Below are 12460 nucleotides of genomic sequence, written 5' to 3' on the forward strand. Positions count from 1 at the left end.
GATGCACTGACAGACAGTTGTCTGAAATATCATTCAATTTATTCATGCAAATAATCCTATTGGATTACTTGCTAGGAAGAAGGATTTAGCCCTTAATAACAAGAAGAATGGCACTCGAAAAACAAAGATGGATTTGAAGTGAAAGGTTGATTTGTATATTTTCATTCAGATTAGAATGACAATGACAAAGAGTTCAACACAGATGAGAGATAATTGCATTGTAGAGAAATGTTATATAGTTATGTAGTTCCAATTTTTAATGTGAATAGTGCCAGGATTTGAGGTTTCAGAGAAATAGGAAATATTACCCTAGAATTGTAAGGTGGCTTTAATATTTTAAAAATTGTCACTCTGTTCTGCCCTTTGTGTTTCTTTGTGTAAGAAAGTTCTAATGTTTGAATATACACACTTGAGCTAAAATAGTCACTCAGTTTTGTTTTATAAAAAAAAAGTCTCTGATTATTGCAGATCTATTTTTGAAACACTGCTTGGCACATACAGTCAAAACCTGCATTTCTGTTTTAAATATTTAAGTGCAAAACTGTGAATTAATTCCCTGTTGTGTAAACTAAAAATACCCTATTAATTTCAAATAATTTTTCCTGATTTACAGTAAATATTTAAACTGTTCACTTAGGAAATCAGTGAGGAAATACTGCCACAGCATCTTGGTAATGCTTTTGGTAGGGGAAGGGCTTTTTTATGGGTTTCCAACATAAAGAATATTTAAAGAGTGTGTCAGAAGTTTAAAGGGTGTATCAGAAGTTTAAAATATAACGACATTTAAATTATCTTGAGATGAGGTGGTAAAAACAATACAGTTTCACACCTTTCCATATGTGTGTGACAGCACAGCAGGAAGTTTATTCAGAGACAGCTGCAGTAGCATGAATGTGGAAAAGAGAATAATAATTTGAATAAAATTATTATATTTCTAGATTAAAACCAAAATGTGCTTAGTTATAGGGCCACCCAGCCTGAAATTCACTATGGCATTAACCCTTAACACTTGATTATGGCTTATATTTTGTTCAATTATCCCTCTACTGCAAACATTTCACAATGGCTAAGATATAACTTCCAATATAGGAATTTAAAACCCAATGAAAAAGAATCTACCAGTATTTCTCAGACTGGACTAGTGGTAGGTAGTCAGTATTGTTAATATTTAAGCTTTTTAGCTGATTCTTGTTCTAGCTTTCCAGAGGACTAAAGCATACCCTTACACCCAGCATTTTTTTTTCAGTGGAATTCTGTGCATACTTAGTAATCAGATTGCCTCCTAGTAATCATTTTATAGACTAATATCCTAAATACATAGTTCTTCCTATTTCTTTCCCTAAACATCATTTTACACTATCCTTTCTGAAGCAATCAAAGATCTCTAAATCAATCTCTAATTTTTCAACACTCATATTAATATACGTATGTCCAAATTGACCATAACAATCCTAAGTCTATGTCATTGACCTAAATAAACTAACTGCACTAAATAAAGGAAAATAAATATCCTAGGGTTACACCAACTTCCCTAGTAGAGCATCATGTTGGAAGCTTGTGATGTTTTTCTAGTCCTACATGGCTTAAGATTCCTCTCAGTGTGACTGATTTCCAGAGTGGGGAACCACTCTCTGATGTTACTTTGCACTTAATTGTCATATATATTGGACAGAATTCAGTCTACCAAATATTCAATATACCATCTGACTGACTGGACCTTTTTGTACCCACAAGTTTATCAGCACTTATACATATTCCCAAAATGGCTGGCTTCATCACACTATGTGATGACCAGGGTGAATACCCGGGCAGAGATTAATATTCTGGGAATGACACCTGAGGTATGAAGTGCTTCCACAGGAGTAGTAACTAAAATACGCTCAGCTTAACTACGACTAGTCCTCATTTGCTGCCATAAATGAGGATGTTCGTGAAGAGGAGGAAAATTTCACTCACATATGCCAGCTTGTGTGTTTCTACTACTGAGTTTTCTTGGCAATGTCCTTGCCATTGTCTTGCAAATCTTTGTAGTTGCATCACTTTAAATCTGAATTGGTTCAATTGGCTTTACTGATGTTTTTTGATTCTCTGGGTCAAATTCTGCAGCCTTTACTCAAGCAATACTCCAGTTAATCCTGAGGAGTTACAGACTGTGTAGATGCAAAAATGATCAAAAGAAGAAGGAAAGGTAATCTTTTAAATGGCTGTTAATTGTTATTTCAAATAACCTTTTACATTTCTAAACCGTTATCAGAAAGATGGCACTTGTAAACAGAGACATGAATACCTCAATTTAAAAAATGTTGTATTTTGATTTATCTGCCCTAAAGTGTGGAATTTTAGTGTCTTCTCAGTTACAGAGCATCTCTCCATTCGTAAATACTCATCATTTCTAGTGTAGGTCTCTGTCTAAAAGGTATATACCTTGAGGAGAGCATTTCTGCAGTAGCTCCCCTCTCTTTCACACACAAGTCAGCTTGCTCGACAGGCAAAGCCTTTCTGGCCATCCAGCCCTGCCTTTGATGTTACCCACTCCTGAGAGGAGTTAAAGGTATATATTGCTGAGTTTAGGATCCATTTGCACTTAGTATGGTACTGGTTTGAAGAGTGGCACTAGGACCTTTGCTCCTGCTAACGATGAGCCCTCTGGCATTAAGCGCGGATGTGAAAGCCTCATGTGTCTCCAATACTCAGTGGATCTAATTAACAGGTAGAATCGCACCCTGGGTGCTTGAAAAATTGCCAGACACCATAGAAACGAGTCCTTAAGTCCCTGGACCATCTGCACTTTCTTTTCATTGTGGAAGTCTCATTGAAACATGTTTTTCGACCATTCTAAATTCATTTGTGCAGTAATGAAAAATCCCTGCTGATGGTTTTCCTTTCCATTAAAAAAAATCATAAGATTCTTCTGTTCAGTCACGGGAAAAAAAAAATCTCTCAAGCTTTAATGAAATAATGAATCTTTGAATATGTCTCTGAATACGTGTTGTTTGAGTATCATTGCCACAACCTCCCAAGCGACTGTTTAAAGGAAAAGGAGACCAGCATGGGATACCCCCCCCGCAAAACCTGAGGGTAGCTCGGAGGAGGGTGAGCAATGCACCGTCACAGCCGCGTTCGCGGGTCGCGTACAGGCGGTCCTTCCTTTTTTGAGGCGCTGTTACCTGTTCGCTGCCAGCCGGGATGAGATGTACCCGCCGGGGATTTGGGTGATTATGTATCCCCAGAAAAAGGAGCCGTGGATCATGCCAACTGTTTCGGGATCCCAGTTAAACTTCGCTTTCTTCCAATGCAAGGGACGGGGAGAGAAGGAGATAAAGAGAAGAGGAAGGCTGTAATTGTGCCACTTTAGAGCTTTCACCCGCAGCAGCTTCACACGGGGCAATTGAGGGGGTTCTATTGCCGGCGTCGGCGCCGGGCTCTGCCCTCCGCGCTCCGCGGCAAACGCTCCGCCCGCCCGCCGGATGAATAAACAGCAAAGCAAAACCAATAACAGCGATGGAAATAGCACCGCCCGTGCCTCCCAGGGACACGAGAGGGGCAAGGTCTCCCTGAATGACCGGAGCCTCGTGTGCCCTGAGCTGCTCGACCGAGGCACGGGCCTCCTGCGGGACCCCCGGGCAGGGCAGACCCGGGGACCCGGGACCGCCGGACCCCGGAGCTCAGACACCCGGGGACCTGGGACCCCCCTACCCGGGGACCTGGGACCTCGGGACCCCCGAGCAGAGCAGATCCGGGGACCTGGGACCATGTCTGGGACCCTCGGCTCACGGACACAGCCCTGCGCGGTCCGGGGGCCGGAGGCGTGGCCCGCCATCCCTGCCCGCACTTACCTCTTGCCTGTGCAAAGACCAAGCCGTAAGAGGTTTGCCTCTCGACTTGTATATTCAACACTCATCTCTATTCATCGTTCGCCTCTTTCTCTCCACATTACAACTCGCTTTAAAACGGCTTTTATAGTTTAACGCCCTTTATCCAAGCAAATCCACTCTGGTGTTTTCAAACCTTCCTGCCAAACCTTCCCGCCTCCTTCACTGCGAGGGGCACCCGCTGACAGCTCCTTATTTGACGCCCTCCTTCCCCTACGTTTATTTTACGAGATATCTGCGTTTTTCAAGGTTGTGTGGAAAAGGATGGGGGGGGGGAGTGGGTGTGAAGTGTCCGCAAATTAGCACCGCAAACTGGGGCTGGGAATCGAAAAGAAATAATAGAAATAATTGGTAGAAAATGTTTCTGCTTCGAGAACGGGATTTCCGTCCTACGAAGGGCAGTGGCCGGGCCGGGCAGGGCGAGGGGGCCGCCCGCCCCGGGACCGGGGAGCGTCGGGGCTCGAGAAATGCCGTGGAAGCGTCGGGAGCCCGTCCCGCCTGCGCTGAGGTGCGTGACCTGGGAGCTGTACTGGGAGGACATGGGATCAACGAGGGAAGGGTTCCCACCTCTTTAATAATTTTTCCTCCTCGGTGTATGGTGCTGTTATTGACCATATCCACGATGGCCACTCCCAAGTTACATCGGATTCCGAAGGAAATGCAGAAACCCAGTCCACTCATGATGGCAATGATGTACCTCCGGGGCAGCCCGAAGCAGGTACAGTCGCACAGCGGAGCTTTCTTTTCGTGCACTTCCATGGGCTTCCCATCTTCCGTCAGCTCGATGGTGTCCCCGGGCTTCTGCCTCTTCTCTAGGACTCTGCCCGACACAAGAAGGGAAAATCAAGCCCTGGCCGCCTGAAGGCACAACCATTTCGGATAGCTGGAAGGCTTAAACTGACCGCTCCCCCCGCTCCTTTGGCTTGGTTTGGGTTGGTTTGAGGATTTATTCCTTGTTTTCCATTCACCTTCAACTGTTCTTTAGCAATGACCTGTGGGAGTCACGATTAGTCATCCCCAACTCCCCCCGCCACCCCGCCGCAGCAGCCCAGGGAGGAGCTCTAGCTGAGAATTGCTCATCTATCATTAAAGACTTCTGCTTAAATATGTAGGACGCACCAAGAAGACATCATCTGTAACCACTGCAGAGGCGCCATGTTGGGCAGCCCAAGGCGCGTAGTGTGGAAACAGAGATGGTCTTTTGGAGGTGTTTATTCCCTCCTTGCTGTATTAGAAACACCAAGGGGGATGATCTTGGTGTGCATCTCGCTTAAGGTCTGGGAACAAAAGAAATGTTAACAGAAAGGGAGGGGGAGTTGGGGGGTGGGGAAGGAGGAGGAGAAGGAGGAGAGGGCGATATTGCTACTTATTTTAGATTTGCAAAATGGCTGTCACATGCAGTGAAAGAAAACATGACCGTCTTCAGAGAACTGGCATCTCCGGAGAAGGCTTTCCCAAAGATCTCAGCTGCTCAGCTACACGTTGTGAGCGTGTGATCGCTTAGCAGGTTCAACCCAGAGCAGCTTTAAACCCTGTCTCACTGCCTCCACTCGCTTGGTTTTAGGTTTTCCGTGAAAACCCTGTCTCTCCTAGAAAACAATCTGCAGGAATCTGAAAAGAAATAATTATTTGTAGCTACTTCGAATCAACAGAAAAATACCACGAAAGGTGATTTGGAACTTTTTTTTTTTTTTTTTTTTTTATGGAAAAGCTTTTAAAACGCTGTGTTGGTATTAAGAAAAATCAGGTTTATCAAGCAAATGTCCCACGCTGAATCCCTAAATCTTCTTCTGTAGTCACTGAGATTTTTTAAAGACAGGAAAACTAACCAATTATATCGTCTTGAGAAGAAAATATGCGACCATTTCCCAACACTCTGGACTCTCCTACCGCTGCCCTCACCTCTGCTCTAGGAGTGTTTTCTCAAGTCGGGAATTCTCCTCGGAGGAGCATCTCTTTCAGATTAATTCATCCGGTTGATGGGGCAGTAACAATTAGCAGAATAAGGCTCAAAAGATTACCCGTGTTTTGGGGAAAATACAGGGATTTTTTCCAAAAGCTGTTCAGCTGAAATTCTCCTGATTTTTCCTTTCGTGTTTTTGTTTTTTGTTTTTGTTTTTTTTTTTTTGGATGAAGTATTTCCATGCTTAAAGACAGCTGCACTTAGAAATGTTTTAAAGTTGTGAATAAAATAAACCACCGTTGTTTTATGTTAAAAATTCGTTCGTGCGGATAAAGGATAATGTAGAAGTGTTTTCTCCCTGAATGGGTGCCTTGTCTTCGGGAAGAACTGGAAATCAATGTGTAAGGGACAAGAAAAGTGTTTTAATTCTAAGAATAGGAAACAAAGTACTTAATTCCCCTGCGCTGAAAAAGATTAGCAAAACGTGCGTTTGTTAATAGAGGTGTGAATTGAAACGGAGTTTTGCTGGAAAATACAAACACCGTTTCTCAATTATTCACCATGTGACTATATAAAAAGGAGTAGAAATAACCGTTTTATTTATATATTGTGGACTCTTTTAGGACGAAAAGACAAAAAAGAGGTTTATTTCCTTAATTATATTGCAGCGGTTATTCTGGATTATCCTTTATTAAAAAACTGTTATTATTTTTCTACCATTGAAAATTACTTAAACATGACCAATAACTGCAGGAAATTCGTTGTGTTGTTGATGACTTTAATTTTGCGTTTGGCTTTTCTTAATGGTACGTTTCCTGCGAAAATTGAAATCTTCATCTTGTCTTTATCACTTCATTGGTATGTCCCCTTTCCTTAAAATGGCAGCAGAAGTTGTGACTCATGCTGTGAAACAGCCTTGTGCCTGTGCCCAGCACTGCCGCATAGGTATGGAAAAAAAGACTTTTACGTGACCTACCCTGGGCAGACAAATCCGCAGTTACCTTACAACTGTAATTCGGAAAAAAAAAAAAAAGAAAAAAAGCAACACCAAAGCAAACAAACCAAAAGCAACACTTCGGGGTAATTTCTAGCAGACGGTACAATTGAAAATATATTGGAATTTCGCAGATTATTCTCAAACGTTCTGGAGGTCACTAAAGTCGCTAGATTGGATGGAGCACTTGTGTGAACTTTAGTGCATACACATCTTAGGTATGCAAGAATTTGGGCTTGGTTATCTGGCTGCACAGGGCTCGAAGACGGTAGAAGTGTTCTTTACACGCAGAAACATACAGGAGTGATGCTTCTGAGTTTAGCAATTGCAATTCTGTATCACTTATAGGACAAGCAGATGCTTCTCAAGGCAGATGGATAAATAATTAAACACGTTCTTCTATATGTTTCAGCTTCAGGAGGAAAAAAATCGTTCAGATATCAATTATTTATATATCTCCATCTTCCTCTGACGACGAATTACACAAAAGACAATATTAATCAAAACCAGAATTGTTTTTGTTTTAAGCTTTGTTAAGTGCAGGGGGAAAGATCCTGTGACCGCACTGCAAAATTAAGACAGAACAAAAATACAGGTTGCTACCGTCTCCTGATTATGATTTCAAGATGGGATCCTGTTTTTGTGGGAGAAAGATGGGGTAATCTTTCGCTACATATTTACTGACACATCTACGAATCAGATCGAGAAGTTACGAGGGTGCCATATTGAGCAGCTTCAGCACTAGTTTCCAGGATCCAGATTATATCCAGCAGTATCTCAGCAGCTCCCACCCTAACCTCCCCAAACCATTCGACCTCCTTCAGCAGCGGGCAGTTAAGAAAAGCTTCCAGTTTTCTCTAGGAAGTAGAGTCCTTTAAGAGATCTCAGGCTTACCTGTAGAGTTGACCAAGCGATTTACCAGCAAAATTCTTCAATCCCTCCTTGCCAGGGGTCAAAATCCTTTGTTTTACCGACTCCATTCCTGCGGGGATGCTCGCTGGATTCTGCTCTGCTCTGTGTAGGGCACCGCTACGAGCAACGATGGTTCATACTGGTTTAATCCCTCAACTTTTCTCCCTCATTCGGCGGCTATCGGTGCGGCTACGGGAGAAGGCGGAATGAGAGGCAACGTGCGCGCGTGTGTGAGCGGGGGGAGCCGGGGGGGCGAGGGCGAGGGAGCGCGCCCGTGTGCGCGGAGCAGGAGCGCGCCGCAGACAGCGCGGGGGTGCCGGGAGCGGTCACAAAGTCTCCCCGACCCCGCAGGGTCCGGGGGTGGCGGGCGGAGGCAGAGCCATGCCCGGCTGGGAGGGGACGGAGCGGGGACTCTGCGGAGCGCTCGGCGGCGGTGCGGGCTCTGCGCTGGCGGCGTCCCCGCGGCTGCGGCGCTGGCGGGGGCGGGGTGCGCGGAGCCGCCGCGGGCACACACGGGGCCGAGTCCCGAGAGCCGCCGGGAGAACCCCACGGGCGGAGCGGAGCCCCGGCGTGTCCGCGCTGCTGCTGCCCCCGGCGCGGCGGCGGCTCCCGGGGCGAGTCGGCCCTTCAGCACCGCGGCCAGCGCCGCGCCCTCAGCACCGACCGGCGGCGCCCTCAGCACGGGGGGGCCTCGCCCTCAGCCCCGGGGGGGCCTCGCCCTCCACCCGGGGGGGCTTCCCCATAAGCCCCGGGGGCCGAACCCTCGGGCTCCGTCCCGGCGCGGTGCCGCCGTCCCGCGGGTGCTGCCGGTGCGGGAGGAAGGACGAGGCCCCGGAGCAGCCAGTCCCGCTTCCTGGTGAAACAGGGCATAGCTGCAAACAATGCTGCTGCAGCGCTTATGAACAGATAACACCTATTACAGGGGTGTATTTATCCTCTATGTCCATGTTTACCCGCAAAGCTTACTTTGTGTCATGTTAAGAATCCATGTTAAGCCGCTTTCTCTCAAGCATTTAATGTTTTCCATCTCTTTCGTGCCCTCTGTTGTCATGCCTCTGAGTAGGCCAGTGTGATACTCAGCCTTGATTTGTGGTATTTACAGAACTGCAATGAACGTAATTTTCCACCTTTTATCACATCGAAGCAAATTGAAGATGCAAAATGTGGTAGTTCTTTTTTAAGTCATAACCATTATATTTCTCTTAGGTTTCCTGTTAATCTTGAAGTTCCTGTGTTACTTAAAATTATAACTTGTGCTCTAAACAAATGGTTCTAAAATTATTGAGATCCTTCACTTGCCCAGTTGGTGACTAAATGTAAATGATGAATTTTCAAAGTAAGACTCCCTAATGAAAAGGTGTGTTGTAGCTGCAATAGCCTAAAAGCAACTGCTCTTTGGATTTATATAAATATTTTTTTCACATGTTGCCCTCTGCTGGAGGGTTAATGAAGCTTTACAGCGTCAGAGCACATCTATGCAAGACCAACTATTTTAATCTTGAAATTCCCTAATGACTGATCCATGTAGAATTTCAATGTTTCCTTTCAAAGTCGTAAAAGAACTACAAATAGAAAATAAATTAAAACAATAGGTAATTGAAATGTTGCTAATTAGCATCATATCACAGACCTGATTTATAAATCATGGTAAGCTCTGAACGTGGTTTACAACATCTTCACTACCATCACAAATCTGAAAGGGATTTTTCCCAGAAGAAGAAAAGCTGCACAGTTATATAAGCCCGTCTTCCCAGTGTTTCATGGCTCCAGTGTGCCATTGCAGATGCTCAAAGGAAACCCATATTAATAGATTTTTCTGAGAGGCAGCAGGAACAGAATATTGTTTTGCAGGGATGGATGAAATGGGATTGGATTCTGTAACTCAAGCCTTTCAGAAAGGTACTGAGCTCTTTTCTGAGCTGGAATTTGAGACTGTAAAGCCTGCAGGGCAAGGGTGCCTTGTTTATCTAAACACTCTGTGCAGGGAGCTCTGGTCTCTTTTTTAGAAAGCTCAGCACTGATGCTACGTCCACTAAGTAGCAGCAACAATTATTAGCAAAATAATGGCATTTGAGAAATAAATGGTGATTGATTTGGGAAAGATAAATAATTTATCGTATCATGTCATACAAAAATGATCTGAAAGTCCAGGTGAGACATTCCTGTAGGTTCTTACTAGAAGAGAATTAGTTAGTCCTTAATTGGATAAAATATGCAAAAGAGCAAACAACCCTGGTACAGTAAAATCCTACAGTGACTAAGCTGCTGCTGTAGCTATCTGAAATAGAAATTTTATGTCTATCAAATGTTCTATCCAGACATTACTGAGTCACACCCTGATCAAGCTCAGCTGTCTTGGTTTCGCATGAGGCACTAATAAGAGCAGTAGAATGCGAATCTCATTAGTATTACAAAATATGTACAGTCTTGTAAGCTTTTTTAACATAACGTATTAAGTACTTAACGTTGGTAGAATGAGCCACTTCTAGAAGAAACAACACATAACAGTAATTAAAATGATCAATAATTATTTTTATAATAAATACCCGTCACAGACAGACTTCACTCATGGAAGGCCTAATTCAAACTTCAGTGAAATCATTGTGAGCTCTTTCACTGGTGTCAGTGGAAATAGGAAGTTATGCAGAACATTCTAGCCCAGATAATCACTGCTAAAGGTATTGATCAGGGGGAAAGAGGAGATTCAGCCCAAAGTTGCCCAGTAAAAAATGCAGCTCTGAAAAGGCTCTAACAATACCTGGGGGATGATATGGTGTGATGCAGGATGCTGCAGATGACTCTGGTTTTTTTCACACAGAGCAGAAATCTTATCGTTTCATCCTGAAATCTTGCCATTAAATACCATTCTCTTCACCTCATAAGATTTTCTTTTCCTTTTGCTCATGTGCAGGCTTAAGGATTGAGTCCTTACCTGCCCTTTTATTTCTATAAATAGCTCCTTTCTACAAATCTCTAATTGAGATATTTCAAATAGTAATTTCTTTCAGAGATGAAGAATTACAGATGTGGTTCTTAGGTCATTTTTTTATTATTGCTAAATATCTAATCTCAAAATCTTCCACAATTACCCTCAGAATAGTGCCTAAATACACCATCATTTTTTTAAAGGACTACAGAGTCAATACACCAATATAAATTTCTTTTTCTCTAAGTTTTAGTCTTTCTGAAGAAAACTACACCTCAGTCTAAAATTTTTGCTATGATACATACCGGTGGTTTAAAAATGCTAATTATTTAAATTCCTTTTTTGATCTTATCTTTGCTTCTGATACACTGCAAAATGGATTTTCTCCTTCCCAAGTGTCATGCATTCAGAACTTATAAATGAATATATATTTTGTGATCCATTTTGAAACTTTATGTAACTTTAAACTCATATGATCATACATATAAAATGTAAGACATTTTATTATCCCTGTCTACTCAAAGGTGACAAAATACTACTCTTAATGTTCTTAATCATCTTCATAAAAAGAAATATGTGTGCTTAAAATCTTAGTTATACCATGAAATGCACGTCTGTAATACAGAGTGTTTTGGGACTGAGGATAGCATAAATATGCCACAAAAATTATTATCTAATTCTCACTCCTATTTATGGTAACTGTCCATTAAATCCAAAGTAATTTGGTGTCCCCTTAAGAACAAAGCAATCTTTTACCTTTTTTGGGACTATGAAAGTTCAAAATCACATAGCAATACCAAAATAATGATCGTCCTTGCCAAGCCACCAGGAAGAAGGCTGTCTGGAAGAAGCAATGGCTTTGTAAACTCTTTTTTTTTAGTAAACTATTGAAAAAATTATTCAGTAATAAAAATTATTGAAATAAACCCTTGTACCATACCTTGACTTAAGAGGCAGAAATATGTGACAAACAAATTGTTTCAAAACAGGAGCTTCCCCATTCTCCCTGAGAGTTTGCAAGGATCACTTCCTGAAAAGCTTAGGTTGGCTTTTGATTTATTCTCCAGAGTTGTGATGATTCACAGCAACAACTCAACAAGTCTCCTGAAAAATCACACAATCCATCAATTTAAGGATTTAGATGTAGTGTCCATGTGTAGACACGTCAAAGATCTCTCTACGCCAAATTCTGCACACCAACCTGTAAAGATTCTTCAGTCCCAGTTAAAACTACATGAGGCTGGGTTGACAGTATTTTATAGATTATTTTGCCTTTTGAAGGTCTGTCCAGCAGTGTCCAAACGTGTTTTGTGAACTGGCCTTGCTTTTTTCTGTGCACATATCTCCCGACAGGTTGTGTGCCCCGTGTGGTTGTTATGTCCAGTTGAGAAGTGTTATTCCACACTGGTGGTGAAGGGAATAGCTGTAATGTGCTGCAATGCTAGATGTTCACACAATTTCTTGCTGCTTCCTCATGACCTGTGACACATCTTGAGTGCTATTTTAATTTCCTGAACCGTGGCCCAGATGGGTAATTTATATGTTATAAAACAAACATGGCAGAAGTTGAACTGTTGGATCAGATCTTGGCTCTGTGTCTCTACAACAACACAAAACCTGTTCATCCTTCTTCTTTTGTGTCCCCAAGAGAACATGCTCCAACTGAAGAATGCATCTCTCAGGGCAGGACATACACATTCAAATGATCCCTCTCAACCAGCTAAGTGGGATATACGGCAGCTTAGAGCTTGTAAATTGGGCTACTCTTCCAGATGCCCTTATTCAGTTGCTAGAATGTTATTACATTGCTTTGCCAACAGCCTGATAAGCACAAGGAATGAAATGTGGATGAG

At 42.9% G+C, this 12460-nt stretch overlaps 1 protein-coding gene across 1 annotated transcript in view; it reads right to left on the reverse strand.

Moving 5' to 3' along the window:
* Positions 1-8150, reverse strand: part of SLC17A6 (solute carrier family 17 member 6) — a 29895-nt gene extending 21745 nt beyond the window's left edge. Inside the window, exons 1-3 of the mRNA XM_032691177.1 lie at positions 7664-8150; positions 4440-4692; positions 3168-3286 (exon numbers count right to left, since the gene is read on the reverse strand). Of these exons, the coding sequence (XP_032547068.1) occupies positions 3168-3286; positions 4440-4692; positions 7664-7749 (458 nt within the window). The 5' untranslated portion in view covers positions 7750-8150. The remainder of the gene's footprint in view (positions 1-3167; positions 3287-4439; positions 4693-7663) is intronic.
* Between the last annotated feature and the right edge of the window lie 4310 nt (positions 8151-12460).

Source organism: Chiroxiphia lanceolata, chromosome 6, assembly GCF_009829145.1.
Source record: "Chiroxiphia lanceolata isolate bChiLan1 chromosome 6, bChiLan1.pri, whole genome shotgun sequence".
NCBI classification, from domain to species: Eukaryota; Metazoa; Chordata; class Aves; order Passeriformes; family Pipridae; genus Chiroxiphia; species Chiroxiphia lanceolata.